Source organism: Netta rufina (assembly GCF_964035555.1).
Source record: "Netta rufina genome assembly, chromosome: 24".
Taxonomy (NCBI): domain Eukaryota; kingdom Metazoa; phylum Chordata; class Aves; order Anseriformes; family Anatidae; genus Netta; species Netta rufina.
In genome coordinates this window covers 1,156,055-1,171,338 of record NC_140148.1, presented here as the reverse complement: position 1 = coordinate 1,171,338, position 15,284 = coordinate 1,156,055, and the positions used below count along the sequence as shown (strand labels likewise).

At 55.9% G+C, this 15,284-nt stretch overlaps 2 protein-coding genes across 2 annotated transcripts; one reads left to right on the top strand and one right to left on the bottom strand.

Moving 5' to 3' along the window:
- Positions 1-8,601, top strand: VAT1 (vesicle amine transport 1). Its single transcript, XM_084301383.1, has 6 exons — positions 1-430; positions 1,739-1,946; positions 2,203-2,373; positions 2,456-2,545; positions 3,539-3,780; positions 4,278-8,601. The coding sequence occupies exons 1-6, from the start codon at positions 50-52 to the stop codon at positions 4,377-4,379; spliced, it is 1,194 nt and encodes a 397-aa protein (XP_084157509.1). The 5' UTR covers positions 1-49; the 3' UTR covers positions 4,380-8,601.
- Positions 8,602-9,040: 439 nt separating this feature from the next.
- LOC311218570 (uncharacterized protein) lies at positions 9,041-15,088 on the bottom strand. Its single transcript, XM_084301299.1, has 5 exons — positions 14,760-15,088; positions 14,514-14,617; positions 10,703-13,624; positions 10,177-10,385; positions 9,041-9,726 (listed from the first exon to the last, which is right to left on the bottom strand). The coding sequence occupies exons 1-5, from the start codon at positions 14,935-14,937 to the stop codon at positions 9,657-9,659; spliced, it is 3,483 nt and encodes a 1,160-aa protein (XP_084157425.1). The 5' UTR covers positions 14,938-15,088; the 3' UTR covers positions 9,041-9,656.
- Positions 15,089-15,284: the final 196 nt, after the last annotated feature.

Below are 15,284 nucleotides of genomic sequence, written 5' to 3'. Positions count from 1 at the left end.
GTCCCGATCCCGATCCCGATCCCGCAGCTCGGCTCCGCTCCTCTCCGCCATGTCCACCGAGCCGGCCCCGGCCTCCGCAGCCCCCCCGGAGCAAACCCCCGAGCCTCCGGTGGCGACACCGGCGACAACGACGACGACGACGACGACGGCGGCGGCGACGACGACGAGCGGCGGCGGGGAGCCCCCGGAGCACCGGGCGCTGGTGCTGACGGGTTTCGGTGGCTACGAAAAGGTGAAGGTGCAGACACGGAGGGGCGGTGGCCCCCGAGCCGGGGAGGTTTCGGTGCGGGTCCGTGCCTGCGGCCTCAATTTCGCCGACCTGCTGGCCCGCCAGGGGCTCTACGACCGCCTGCCGCCGCCGCCCGTCTGCCCCGGGATGGAGTGCGCCGGTACCGTCTGCGCCCTGGGGGATGGAGTCAGCGATCGCCAGGTGGGAGGGGGTCCGGCTCCGGTTCTTCCCTTCCCTTTTTTTCCTTTCCCTAAGGCCCCAACGGCTCCGGTTGTGTGCGAGGCCCCGGGAAGGGGTCCGGAGCTGCGGCACCGGTGGTGGGGCTGCGGTGGGGTGGGGAGGTTGGAGGGGGGGTCTCCCGTTGCCTCCCGTCTTCATTCATCACCTCCTGTCTCCCATCATCTCATCTCCCATCTCCTATCATCTCCCATCATCTGCCATTATCATCTCCTATCTCCCATCATCGTCTCCCATCTCCCAGTGCTGCAGCCGGGATTTGCGCCCTGGGTGCCCACGAGAAGCATCCCAGCCTTCACCAAGGGGCTCTGGTTTGGGTTTTTGCCGGGTTCTGGCTGCTCGCAGCGCAGAAATCCTGCCCTGAAACCCTGCCCCAGGATTTGGGGTGGTGAGAGCATCGCTGTCGGTCTGCCCTCATGGGGCCTTGAGGCCCCTGGGAGGAGATCCTGTGCCGAAGGGGCCGAGCTTTGCACCAATAATGTCTTCTCGACGCTGAGTAGCACAAAGGGCTGAAGCATGACCGTGCTATTTCTGCACGGCTCTGCTTCCTTTCGGACTACATGGACATACAAGGAAATGGCTCCAGCTTCTGACTAGGTGTCCAGCGTGCCCTAAGGGTGCTGAGCTCTGGGTGCTAGCAGCTGGCTGCCCACGGTGTTGGGGTTTGTGGCCAGTGAGCCTCCGGCTGCTGCCTTTCTAGAAAGTCCCAGGGCAGAGCAGCTCGCCCCGGGTGTCCCAGAGCCTTGGGTCTCAGGGCTAGTGCAGTTACACCCCATCGAGATCCCTCTTGGATGCACAATTAGCAAAACAAAGTGCCTCAAAAAGCCTTGTTTGTTAGGGATGATCCCCTCCTCTCCAGGAAAACATCTCGGTTTATTGCAGCATGAATGCCAAACCCACACAACGAGGAGCCTTTCTGCTCGCTCCGTGGCTCTGCCTCTTGTCTGCTCACCGATGCGGCTCCCTGGGTCTTTGCCGGTCTCCTTCCCACTGCACGCTGAGCAGATGCTTCTTGCCCCGTGGGATAAGAGCAGCTTTTGGGGAAGCTTAGGCTTAAAGCTTTACCTAAAGCTTTTTTCCAGGGTAGATCCCATTGTTGAAGCATTGCCCCAGGCATCATGCCTGTTGGCAGGCAGATCCTGCTGCGGGGTAGCAGAAATAACCACAACAGTCAATGCTCTGCTAGGTCCTGCTGTAGCAAGACCAAGAGTAGGATGATTTCTGCTTGTTTTAAGCTCGTTTCACACCTCCTTGCCGTCTGTTTCGTTTTAGGTTGGCGATAAGGTGATGGTCCTGGCCAGGTCTGGGCTCTGGCAAGAGGTTGTGAACGTGCCGGCCGGGCAGACGTTCCCAATACCCGAGGGAATGAGCTTTGAGGAAGCGGCTGCTCTCCTCGTCAACTACATCACTGCCTACATGATCCTGTTCGACTTTGGGAACCTGAGACCCAACCAGAGCGTCCTCATCCACATGGCTGCAGGTCAGTTATCCTCGCCAGCCCATGCTGAGGCTCCTGGCATCAGCGTGCGGCTTCTTCACAGGGGCTTGGTGAAGCTGCAGAGAGCGGTGCTGGACCAGCCAAGCATCACCTGCAGTCCCATTTCCCAGTAGCCTGGGTCAATCCCCACCAGCACACACCACAAGCCTTCTTCCCGTCCAGGCAGAGCCTTCCTCCCGTCCAGGCAAAGCCTTCCTCCCATGTCTGCTTCTGAGTCTTTCTCTTTGCTGGTTTTCAGGTGGCGTGGGAACTGCTGCCATCCAGCTGTGCAAGACAGTAGAAAACGTCACCATTTTCGGCACAGCATCCGCTTCCAAGCACGACTCACTGAAGGAGAGCGGGGTCGCCCACCCCATTGACTACAGGACGATGGATTATGCAGAGGAGGTCCGGAAAATCTCTCCCAAAGGTACCGTGTGCTGGAGGACTTCTCCAACAGCCCTCGCTCCTTTCAGGCACAAAGGCCTCCAGCTGCTCTCTGTTCCCTCTAGGTGTGGACATTGTCCTGGACCCCCTGGGCGGATCCGACACATCCAAAGCATTTCACCTCTTGAAGCCAATGGGCAAACTCATCACTTACGGTGAGTGTGAGCAGCCTGTCCCAGCCCCAGCTCTGGTGCAGGAGGGTGCGCGTCCGTTCTGCTCCGTTCCTGGGCATGGGGCCACGAGGGAGCCTCACGGGTGCTGCCAGCTGCCTCTGTCATAGTTCTGCGGTTTTCACAAAGGTTTTTAGGATGTTTCGCCTGGGTGAGGCACTGACCTTTGTCCCGAGGGCTGCGGACACTGAGAGGCTCCGGGTCTCTTCCCTTCCATGGTGAGACCTCTCCCCGAGTATGAGCCAGTGCCTGCAGGGGAAGCTGGAATGTCCCCACGAGGAACCCTGGCACAGCTGCTTTGTCCAGGCTGATTAATGCTCAGCATTAATAGAGCCTTGCTTTTTTTTTCTTTTTGCTTTTTTTTTTTTTTTTTTCTTCTAGAGGATGTGTGGGTGATGAGGTTTGAGGCTACTGAATACTTATCCCTCCATTCCCCAGCCCTGAAACACTGCGATTTTGTCCCTGGAGACAAAGCCCTCACACAGCCCCCAGCGGGATTCCAGACACTTGTGGCAGTGTGCTGCCTCTGTCCCGGCCCTTGCAGCGTGTGGCTTCCCTGGGGGAGCCTGGCTGTAGGAGAGGGGGAATGCTGTCCCACCAGCCTGCCTGGGACTTGTAACCCCCTCTTGCCTCTGCCAGGGCTCCAGCCTAGCTGCACTGCTGCTGCCCTCCCAAGATTTATGGTCTGAATTTTTGGGTAGACCTGCGTGGTGCTGGGAGATGGATCCGATGATCCTTATGGGTCCCTTCCAACTTGGGATATTCTGTGATTCTATGATTTCTAGATTTTTGCAATATGCGGGTGCTGATGCTCCAAATCTTGAGCCCAAACTGGGGAGCTGCTTTCACTGAAATTATTGGGCAGCTCCTGATGCGATCCAGTTCCCAGCATCATATCCTGTGCTACCCTGGCTATTGCCCGAGCTGCCTCTTGGGTTGCGTTGACCCCAGTTCATCCGTGGTTTGTCTTCTCTTTAGGGGTAGCAAACCTGCTCACTGGGCAGAAGAAGAACCTCATGGCCATGGCCAAAACCTGGTGGAACCAATTCAGCATCAACGCCCTGCAGCTCCTACACCAAAACAAGGCAGTGTGCGGCTACCACCTCGGCTACATGGACGAAGAATACGAGCTCATCGGAGGAGTTGTAGCCAAGCTGATTAGCCTGTACAATCAAGGCAAGATCAAGCCCAAAATAGACTCTGTATGGCCCTTTGATCAGGTGAGTCGGAGCTGATATATGGACTGACAAAAAGCCCAGGGTGGTTGCTTTCCGCACGGGGCGCTCTGCTTGAGGCTGAGCACCTTTTCCGTGGGGGCTGAGCGGTTCCGACAGCCATCTGTCCTCAGATGTTCAGCGCCCTTTTAAGAGCTTAAAGTGGCTGGGCTCTTCTGCTCCAGTGCACGGAGCTGGGCAACACCAGACAGCGTCCCCACAGACCAGGGCAGGTGCTAAGCTGCACTCCGTGGGCAGCAGCAGCCGTGGAGGGATGGGGTTGTGCACCGGGCTGCGAACCACCCCGAGTCTGCCCCCTGTAATTACACCGACAGCTGGGGAGGTTGCTGCTGCCCCTCTGCAAGTGGAGGAGAGCCCAGGCAGCGAAGCACAATGCTGAAAACGGCTTTTTTTTCAGCTGCAAGGGGGCTGTGGGGGCGCAGGAGGGGCATGGCTGCTCCGCGTGGGGGCTGCGGGTCTCACGGGGCTCCCCTCGTTTGCAGGTGGCAGATGCCATGAGGCAGATGCAAGAGAAGAAGAATGTTGGAAAGGTCATCCTGGTTCCCGAAGCACCCAAGGAAGAATCCAAAAAAGAGGAGAACTAAGGAGGAGAGCGATGTGTGCAGATTGTGAATTCATGGTTTAACTCCCTGCTCTCTTTGGGACCTGGAAATGGACAGATCAGTAGCTTCCTCCTTCACCAGTACAAGAACATCGTGCTTAAAGTTCAGATGAGGTTTGCTTGCTCCCGTTGTGACTGACCCTTTACCAGATATGCCTCCTGCCCTAGCTCTCTGTTTTGAAGCCTGATTATTTCATACATTTCTCTAATCACTTGTTTCCATGCTGAAATCCCAAACTAATCCTATTTTTTCCCCTGGCAGCACAGTCAAAGCTTCCGGGCAGTTGGTGATTAGCAGCTGCATAGGCTGTCACTGTGAAGATGCAAAATGCTATAGGGACTGCCAAGCAGCTCCACAAAAACCCAGCCCACGTTGAAGCATTTGCACTGTCACCTTAGAGAAGCGTTTCAGTAGGAGAATGGGCAGACTGAGGATGTTTCTTAAACAGCCACAGGAGAAGCGTGGCTGCCCTAGTTTAATTCTAGCTCTGTCTGCTCTTCTGCTCACACTAACCCTGCTTTCTCCCCTCTGCTGGCCTCTATCACCAGTCAGATAGCAGCAGTTGCCTTTGCCTTGTAAATAACTCTGGCTTTTTGGAGTCTATACCATATTGCACTTAATTTGCAGTCACTTCTTTGTGCAGGCAACAAATAATCCAACAGCCCGGGCTGGTCTCTGAACACAGAGGAGAAGTTTCAGTTGGGTAACTTGATCTTGTCCATTTTCTGCTTCCAAACTGTACAGGGAGATCTAAACTGTGTCTGATTTTTTTAGAGACCATAAGGACTCAACTGTGTCTCGAATGACTGGAACAATTGATGTTGGCTCTGTGCTTATTAATGTTGGGCTCCAAGTTGGTATTGTTAAGGCTAAACTTCACCCTCGTGTTTTGTATTTCCAAGGGCTGCAGTGTTGAATCAGACTTCAGCAAGATGGGAACAAATAAGCCCCTGTTAATGCTTGCTTTGTGCCGTGCCCTGTGCGCTGGGGAGAGCTGCAGTTTGGGAAGTGACTTGTGAGAACCACGGCTGCTGCACGGGGCTCGGCGCTGGCTCCTCGTGTGCCACATCACCCCGGGAGGCTGTCACTGAGTTACAAGTGTAGGTGGCAAAGTGTCCGGCTCTGTCAAGCCTCTTGGCTTGGGCATCTGGAACAGTTCAAATCACGCTTTCCCTTCTCTTCTAGTGAGCTCTTAAGACATCCTCTAACCACCTCTCACCTCGTGGGTCGGTGCTGCAGTAGGGTTTGACTCCTCTTCCCCTCTCAGGACCCTTCCAACACTGAGGCTTTAGGAACTGCCTGGGGTTTCCTCCCAGAGCAGCTCTATGCTTCTCTTCCTCTTTTCTTTCTTCGTTATGTTTGGAAACGGAGCTGTGCAGACACCCAAGCCTCGTTCTGTGAGCACTCCGTGTCCTGGGTGGTGCCCCCGCTTCCTGCCCTGCCCAGCCCCGAGTGACCGTGGTGCTGCTGGAGCTTGCTTCAGCAGCTGGAGGCTTTGCCACGGCTTGTAGGTCCTGCAGGGCTTTAGGCTCCATTTGGGATTTTAAAAGGTAAGCCTGAGGGCACCGAGGAGAGCTGCCTGTTGTCGGTGAGCTCAGGCTCCAGGAGCAAAGGCTGGCTGCTCCGTGTCCTGCTTATCCCGACTCCAGAGAAGGAAGGAGCTGCACGGGCAAAGGGACCCATTTGGGAAGCCCCTCGGCTGCTGGAGAGCGAGCACTGGCAGGGAGCGAGGGGTCCTGGGCAGGTTCAGTGTGTGGCTTCTTCCTCTGCCTGCTCTTCCTCCCCACCAGTGCTCCTCGCTGGCAGTGCAGCTTGTTTTCATGTGCTTGGGCTCGGTCCCTCAGTCCAGTGCATATTAAAAACGTGGAGGCAGAGACCCCAGGGGACTCTCTTTGGCTAGCTTTAAGACAACCCCATTCCCTACAGCCTCGGGGAAGGGCAGGAGCCCAGGCACAGGCGCTTGTTCCATCCCTTGCAGGTGATAAGCGAACTCCACAGGCATGGTGGCACGAAATTCAGAAGCACAACTTGTAACCTTTCTGAATCCCAAATCTTGCTGCTGCTCCTTTCAACCTGCCCCTCTCATGCTAACCTAGATCCAATCCAACAGTGTCTAATGCTGCTTTACCAGGTCTGCCAACACAACGGCTGGCTAAATTGCTGCAGTGGGAAGTCTGGACCTGTTCCTCCCTGAAACCCGACTTCACCTTGATGAGAGCAGTGTGCTCAAAGGGCACACCACGCTGCAGATCTGCAGGTCCTGCGCGGCTGTAAAGGGGAAAGCTGTCAAATTGTGGTTTACTGTAACGTCCTCTCCTTGCTTTACTTTCAGCCAAGAGCGTGCTCAGTGCCTTACTTGGATGGCCTTGGATTAAGGCAACACAGCAAGGGCTTCACGGCCCACTCCCTCCCGACAGAATGTGGAGGAGGAGGGTGGGAGTTTTGCAGCTTGCTGTAGGGCTGCTCTGCCTTGCTGCCTTGCGATACACCACGGAGCAGAATCTCGGTGCCTTCTTCTGCGTGCCCGTAAGGACTGGGAAGTCACCGGAGCCTTTTCTCTTCTGGCCTTTCAAAGTATTGCCAAAAAAAAAAAACATACCTGTTATGATCCTTGCTAGCTCTGTTTCATGAACACCAGTGTTGTAGTGTGGCTTAGTGTGAACGTGACGCTCCCTTTGCCCATGTCATGGGCTGTGCAGGGCTCTCCTGGACGCCTGTGCTCCTGCAGCCAAAATTGCTGCTCTAAAGCAGCCGCAGAGGTCTCCCCTGGGTGCCCATTTGGCTCAGAGCCGGGTCCTCAAGCGAGGCTTTATCAGCTGGCACTGCCTTGGCTTCCTGGAAACAATCAGGGCTCCTTATGCTCGTAGGGGAGCTGCTAATGTATTTTCTACCTGCGAATTCCTGAAGCTCTTATCAGGGTGTGAGTGCTAAGCAATTGCTATGGCCTTCTGGTAGAATTTAGCACCGTTTCGTGTCCCTCAGTAGCAACAATGTTTTCTACAGAAAGACCAAGATTAAATGTAACCTTGCTCTTCACTGCCTCACTGATTAATGCTCTGTGTTTTTTTTCTTGTTTGTTTGGTTTTAGTAGTAGTCTTTATTTTTTTTTTTCTTTCTTTTTTTTTTTTTTTAAATGGATAAGCATTTTATGGGCCAATAACCTGTGTAAAACAACTTCAAGTGTCTTAATGCATTAAAGCTAACCAGCAGGTTTATATACTAAGGACCAAAGCAAAACCAAACAAACAAAAACCTAGGCTAAAAATCGTTCCACTGAATGTTGCTTAACTGTTTAGGGCAAAAAAAAAAAAAAAATAGAAGTCATACTATCAAGGAAATTGGAGTTTACTGTGCTTAGATTGTGTGTGCCGTTCCTGCAATCAGAAGTGCAATTCAATGTTTATTTACTGCTTGTCTGACCCAAAGGTTGTGCCATGAGGAGAAGAGTCCAGGCAAAAAAAAATGTGAGTAATGAGGACTGAAGTGCAGGACAGGCTCCCCTGGCTCTGGCAGGGATGCCTGTCCACGTGCCACTCCAATGTCCTTGCTGTAGTCGCCTTCCCAGACTGATTCTTTTGGTCTGGGGGGAAAAAATGCAACTCCTTTGCTATCACCAGGCAGCTTCTGTCACATTTCTGACTTTCAGTTTCTCTCAAGCTCGTGTTGCATGTGAAGGGTAGAAGGAAAGCAGCTTGCACGGAGGAGCGTGACCCCTGCTAAGTGCTTTAGGAGGGGGGGTGAGGAGCTTAGCTGTTTATTTCATTTTGGCCACCTGTATTAAACTAAAAGTGAGTGACTAGTGACAAGAGAGAGGCAGTGTGAGCCTCAGGCTTTAATCAGTGCAGGATGCTGGCCACTCTCAGCTGCTATCATAGGTGTAAAACCACTGTTGCCTAATGAAGTCTCTGGTGTGTGAAGCCCTGGTGATGGCAAAGTGTGGCTGGCAAGTAGTGCATGAGCGTGATGGGAAACGCATTAGACTCTGAGCCTCTTACAACATATGGTCTGGTCTGTACTGTCTGAGTTGTGTTGATTTGCAGATCTGTGATATGAGTGATGCTCACCCTACAGACACTTGGAAAAATCTTTTGTTTAAAAAAAATATATTCCGCTTTGTGCGTGTAACCAAGTTGGACAGAAAGCAAGTGTGCCAATGCTGTTTACATGACTATAATGTGTAATGCTCCTCTGTCTAATGTTACCATATGCCTTATGTGTTTCAAATGTTAATTAAAAGCATAACAAAACTCTCAGTGGCATGCTGCTCAGTCTTCTGCCAGAACGATCCTTCTGTCCTCAGCTCAGCCTCTGGAGCACTTGCATTACCCCTGCGTGCACTAAGTGGGTGGGTGCATTCAGTTTACAGATCCCAACAGCTCTTCCAGGGCGAGAGGCTGCCTCTGCTCTCAAGGACAACTGTTAATCATGGCCTCGAGTGTTGCATCACTCCTGTAACACCCTGTTCTGGAGGGCAGCTACGGTGCTTGCAAAGTCCCTAGCTGATCTCTGCACTTTAGTCTGTGCTGGGGGGTCTCTGGAACCAGCTGAGATTAAAATGGGCTCTCAGGGTGACAGTAAGACAAGGTGTGGACAACCATGACTGAAAATGTGGGAATAAATCTTGTTTATTTTTGTTTCTCCACCTGGAGGCTGTCCATGCCTGTATATTGTCAGGGGAAGCAGCTGTCCGAGGAGCTGAAACGCGTTAGTACCCCCTCCAAGAGAGCATAAGGCTTCCTGCTGTCCTCAGAGCAGGTGCTGGGGAGGGGCTGTAACTCAAAGCTGTCTGCTGGAGGGCTGAAATGTCTACATTAACATCTGAAATTAATGATAGCTCGGCTCTGGCACAGGCTCAGGAGGTGGCTGACCTGGAGCCTGCCTGCAGTGGCAAGAGGGGGAACAGATTTACAGAAGGTGGGGCTGGACTACAAGCAGGCTCCTGCCCAGGCTTGGTTTATTGGCACCCTGTCAAAAGCTGCGCTGGGGCTCAGCCTGGATCTGGTGTTGGAACAAGCTGGTCGTTAACTGGCTGGTGCAGATCAGCAGCCAGCAGGAGCTGGAGTTTTGGGGAAGCTCAGGCTCTGGGGGATGGAGGGGCTGCTGTAGCTAACGCGCAGGTTTCTGGCTACCTCCGGGGATGCAATGAGCTCCTTGGACAAGCACCTGCTTTTTCCTGGGCCGTGTTGAGCTGCAGTTTTTGTCAACTGGGACGGGAGGTGAAGCAAAGGCACAGGATGCAGCTGCTCACAGCAGGGAGTCTCACTCGATGCCCAAATTCTTCAAAATTGTGCAAACCTTGTGGAGATAGTGGGCATCTGGATAGCCGTTCCTGTGGGGCAGAAAGGGAAGTGGTGTAAATCCTGCTGATGGTGCTAAAACCGCCGAGGGCAGCAGCAGTTTATTTTGGCCCCATCCTCTCAACAGGGGGGGGTGAGGGTGGAAATCCTGCTCCCTGGGAGCTGCAAGGAGCTGCCCCTTGCTGCTGCCTGCACGCAGAGCTGGCTGCAGAGAGCTGCCAGGGCAAAAGTAAAGAAAATCCTAAGGGAACCAGAAATCTTGGCTATGGGGGTGTTTATGGGTGTGGGGTGGGTAAGGGCTTTGTCCCAGCTGGAGGGTGCCAGGGCTGGTCTGCCACACCTGTGGGAGGGAGGCACCACCTCTGCTGCTGTGGGAGCCTGGAGGAGCACCCAGCTCCAAGGGTTTGGTCAGCTGGGGCCCGTGTTTCTCCTCCTCCGATTGCTAAGGAAAACCTGGGGGCTTGGGATGACCGCGGCCATACCTGGCTTTGCTTCCATGCCAGGAGGTTTTGTGAGGGATAAGGCCCCACGTCACTCTTTCTTCTCCGTTGCAGGACTTTATCCGGAACGTCAGCCCTTGCTCAAATGCTTTCTTCAGCAGCACTGCTGTCTTCTGCCCTTCCCTGTTGTCAGGAAGGAAGGCGATGAAACATCCCCCTTTGTAAGGCTGTCCTGGATGGGGGTGACCAACCTTAGAACGAGAAGAAAACGTTGTAAACAACCACAGGTCTGGCTTCAAAGTGTCCAGCTTGAAAACACACAGCTACCTGTGGGCCCTGTGGGGTGCGAGGTGCTTGGAGCACTCACCAGAGCTCACACGCTCTTCCAAAGCAGCAAGCAGCTCCCAAACCTCGTGTGATATTTTGCCTTTCTCAGGGCCATACCTCTGCTGCTTTGCATGTGGGGCATGGAGATGGAGCTGCCCCTCTCCTCCTCCTCCCCACACCCCCAAGAACTCAGTGCACGGCCCGCAGCAGGCCGGGCAGACCCTTGTGGTGGGCTACCTACCCCTTGCACGCCATCGGGGATGGTGTAGATAAGCTGGAGCGTCAGGTCCCGGTAGTAGCCAGGCAAACTCTGAGACACGGAGGAGATCTTGAAGGTCCCTGGGACCTTGCAGCTTGGGGCAACCGAGGAGGAACCACAGCAAGCTGGCTGCTCTGCTGCAAAACACGTCCTGCACAAGGTGTGCCCACAGGGCGCCGGGCAGGTCACACGTGAGTCCTGGCAAGCATCGCACCAGCCCAGGGGGCTCTTGCTGCTTTCCTGGCCAGGGCTGGGGCCTCTTTTCTGCGGTGTTGAGGGTTCAGACTCCTCCTGGGTGCTGTTCCTGCTGGAACTGCTCCTTTCTTGGCCTCTTGACTCCGCTGTGGGTGACTGTTCGGCCGCAGCCTGGGGCGGTTCAGGAGCTGCAGCCCCGCAGAGCCAGGCGGGCAGGGAGCGAGGTGCACCCTCGGCCGTGGGAACTGGTGACCGCAGCTGGCCCCCGGCGTCGCTGTGACCTCCTCTGCTCCTGTCTCTCGCAAACTGGAATTTGTCTGGCAAGACCTGCTTTAGCCGCGCAATGTCAGGTTCCCCCGGCGACTGTTTGGCCTTCGGCTGTTCCTGGGGCTCTCTCGGAGCACCAGGACTCGGGTTGTCCACCACAGGACGGCTGAGAAGGCCGCTTCCTCCTTGCACAGCCCCAGGATCAACGTGGTCGTTGGCCTCCTCCTGTCCCGCTGCTTGCGGGTACCTCCAAGGACTCGGGGACCTCTTTTCCTTGGCCTCCGGCAGCTTGAGAGCCCTGAGCACCTCCGAGTGCTCTGCTTTATCTCTAATGTCCAGGAGCTGCAGACCCATCTGCAGGGACTCCAGGCTGTCGGGAAGGGCTGCCCCCAGCACGGTGTCCTGGCTTCTGCTGGGCTGGACAGCACCGGGGTGCCCCGGGCTCGAAGCTCTCTCTGCTCCTGGAGACAAGGATGAAGACTTCAGAGCACGGCGCCTCCTGGAAGAAAACACCTGGAAGGCCTCAGTCACTCCTGGCAGCATCTCCTTGGGGCAGGCGAGACAGAGCTTGTACTTGTCTTTGTTGAGCCCAACCTGCAGGGACATGCCTCGCAAGAGGCTGCACAGCTCACTCAGGGCATCGTCATCCGGCCCTTCGACAGCAAGCTCTGAGTAGGTCATGCTCTGACACACAAGGTCGGGACACCTCTGCACAAGAGTTTCCACTTTCCATTTCACCTGGAGAAGCTTGGTCCTGTCCTCTGCCTGCAACGACAGCACCGTGCAGTCCCCGGTAGAGCGTTCGGAGATCTGCACAGCTGCACTCCTGCACAACTCCTCGATGGTAGAGCGGTACACATCCTTCAGGTAAGACCACTGCAGGGAGTCCAGGCTCATTTCTTCACTCACCCTATTGCCTCCACTGCCTGCCCTGACGGTGTCTTGGGGCTTGTTGCTTTCCTTTGGCTTTGGCAGCGAGAAGCTGTTGGAGCGTCGCAGCACAGGTCTGGATTCAGAGGGTTTGGAGTCGAAAGCAGAAGAGTTCCTTGTGGTGTCAAAGAGACTCAGAGACCGAAAGGTACTAGAGGTGTCAGCAAGGGAACAGTGCTTGGTGGGATCGGAGCCTTTGGAGTCCCCAGGGTGCTGCAAAGCGCTGTTTTCTTTGCCCACAAAGGCAGACAGACTCTTGTGTCTTGCAAGCCTGGCACCTCCTTTCACATGGTCCTGTTCTTTGGGGTCATTCTGCTGAGACTCTGCTGCTGCTGACCCCAAAACCAGTGCGGAGACATGAGGCTGGTACTGCTGGGTTGGTGCTTTGGGGTCACCGGGACCCAGAGCATGTGTCTCAGATGAGTTTTTCTCAGAAAGCTGCACCTGCCCCACTGGAGGAGAGTCCCGGCTCGGCAAGAGGCCCTGGCCAGCCTGAGACTTGCCAGTTTTCAGAGCGCTGAAGTTGGCAGCTAGCTTGTGCTCAGCTTTCCCTTCTGGCCTGCCTGGGCTCAGTTTTGGGGACGAGGTGTCCACAGGAGCTTTGGGCTTGTGCCCTGCAGCCTCTGTGGTGCGGGACACTGCCGGCCGGGAGGGCTGGGAGCTGCTGAGCATGACAACTGTCTGCGGGGTGCTTCTGGCGCTGAAGTGCTGGATGTACTGCTTGGCCTGCGAGACATCAACAAGGTTTCCAATAAGATAAAGCTGCTTCCCATCCTCGTGGCAGAGCAACAGGGGGAACACCTCCTGCAGCTCACGTGTCAGAGCCCCAAGTGCCTGGCTGTCCATATCCAGTCCCCGCTTCGAGATCTTCTCCTTACGCAAGCTCACTTCCAGTTGCTGGTAGAGCTGCTGCAGGGCCAGGTGGGCCTGTCGCAAGGCGTCCGTGTCCCCAGCCATCCCCGGGGACGGCTGGAGGTACAATATGGTGATATCATCGTTGCTGATGTCCACCACATCCACGCAATGCTGCCGCAGCACACCTTGGTACTCGGCAGCACAGAGCCTCTGCATGTACAAGTAAATGTCCGAGTCCATCACGAGGGAAAAGTCCTCCAGCTGTTCCACAGCTTCCCCATCCACTGGGCCTCGAGGTGACGGGCCTCCAGCTGCCCCTTCGCTCCCGTGGTCCCAGCGTGACAGCGCTGTGGCCTTCAGTGCTGACCCACTGGAGGGAGGCACTTGCTGGTGATCGTGCATTTTGGTGTCTTTGGCCACGTGGCTGGATCCCGGAGGCAGGGTCGCTCCAGCTGCTTGGCTCTTGAGGTTCAGGCTGCCCAGCAGGTCTCTGCTGAAGGCCTGAACCTCAGTGAATGGTCCCTCGATTCTGCAACGCGTGTTCTTGTAGTCAAAGTTGAGCTGCACGCTGCTGTGGCCTTTCTGCAAGTTCTGCAGCAGGGTTTTGCCAGCGGGCAGCTTGCCGTAGTCAACCACCATGGAAGCGCATACAAAGATCTGCAGGTAGACAGCAAGGGAGTAAGAAAGCAAGGACCAAAAATAAGCCCCCTCCAAGGCACAGGGGAAGACAAATGCACCCGGCTCTTGCCACGGGCCCTGCGTCTGCCACCCCTCTCTCTCAGCATCCTGCTTTCAGGCTCAGTGGGAGCACAACACAGGCAGAACCGAAGGCTTTGTGCAAACAAGGAATGCAAAGGGCAAACCGCAGATACGCAGCCCCATTTCTACACACTGGCAGCTCTGCAAACAGCCCACGACCAAGAAATCCACTCTCCCTTCTGCATCTGAAATACCTCTTCCCTCTCGCTCTCCCAGTGCTCCAGCTGTAGTGCTTCTGACACCACAGGTTTGCGGAAAGGTCTCCAATGCCAGGCTAACGGCCACACTCTCATTTTCATCACTCAAATGTGAAGATATCACATGGGGAGGAAGACACAAGAAATTTCCAGTGCCTCCTAGACACCAGCGTGTCTGTCTCCTAATCTCTCCTGAGAGGGAGAGGAAAAATACCCTGTGCGTGTCCAGCTAATGACACAGTGTCCAGCTAATGGCAGAGCCACGGCATTAACAGAATCCCCTGTGGGCCACCAGATGGGCTGGGGAAAAGCACCCCTCCCCTCCAGTCTAATTATTCTTCCTTGCTGTGACAGGCACAAATACCAAATGACCAAGTGCAAAGCCTGCTTGGCTGTCCCCGCCGTTATCAGCGTGAAGAAAAAATAAATAAGAATCCTCATTTGAATATGAATAAACATGAAATCCAATTAAGATTAAAGGAGGGTGCAAGCTCTCCCTTCCAGGCACAGAAGCCTGTCTGGGAGCCAGCTGGGGCTGTCGCAGCCACGCGCGGAGCCCCCGCGGGCAGGAGCTCCCTGCCCCTCGCTACCTCGTCGGGGCTCAGCTCCACCACGTGCGCCGTCACCTCCAGGGGATATTTCTTCCCCCCGATGGACAGGACGTGATTCTTCATCTTCAGGATCCTCTGGGCCACTGCGTGGGGGAAAAAAAACAGGCACCGGCGTCACTCTTGGCCTTGTTTCGGTTCTGTATGGCCAGGACAAGGCAGGGGAGGACGGGGCGAGGTGTTGGGGTGCGGGCAGAGCCCCAGCCCCCCCGGGACCCCCACCGTTACCTGCCAAAGCCTCGAAGGTGATGAGGGCACACGCCCGCGCCCCCGGCAGCACCTGGACGTCGGCGATCTCCCCGCCGCCGTTCCGGGAGCGCAGGAAATGGATGGTGAGCTTGTCGGCCACCCTGTCGGGGGGCAGGTCGGTGGGGATGCCCCGCACCTCCACCGTGTGGCCTGCCATGCCCCCGGCGAGGCAGCACCGGGTACTGGGCACCCCTCGGGGCCTCTCTTCTCCCCCCGGGTCCGTTCCGCCGCTGCCCGAGCCCCCGGGGCCGGTCGTGCCCGTTCCTTCCCTCCCGACCCCCGGTGCCGCCGCCCCAGCTCCGCGCAGCTCGGTCCCGGTAACCTACGGCCCGGCTCGGGCCCCACGGCAGCCACCGGGAAACGAAAGTGAAACCGGGGCCGTCCCGCCTCGGCCGGCACCGCCCCCGGGCACAACGAACCCCGGGCGGCTGCGGAACGGAACGGAACGGCCCCGGCCCCGTGCCCCCGCGGCTCTTCCACCATCCCCGTCCCCATCCCGTCCCC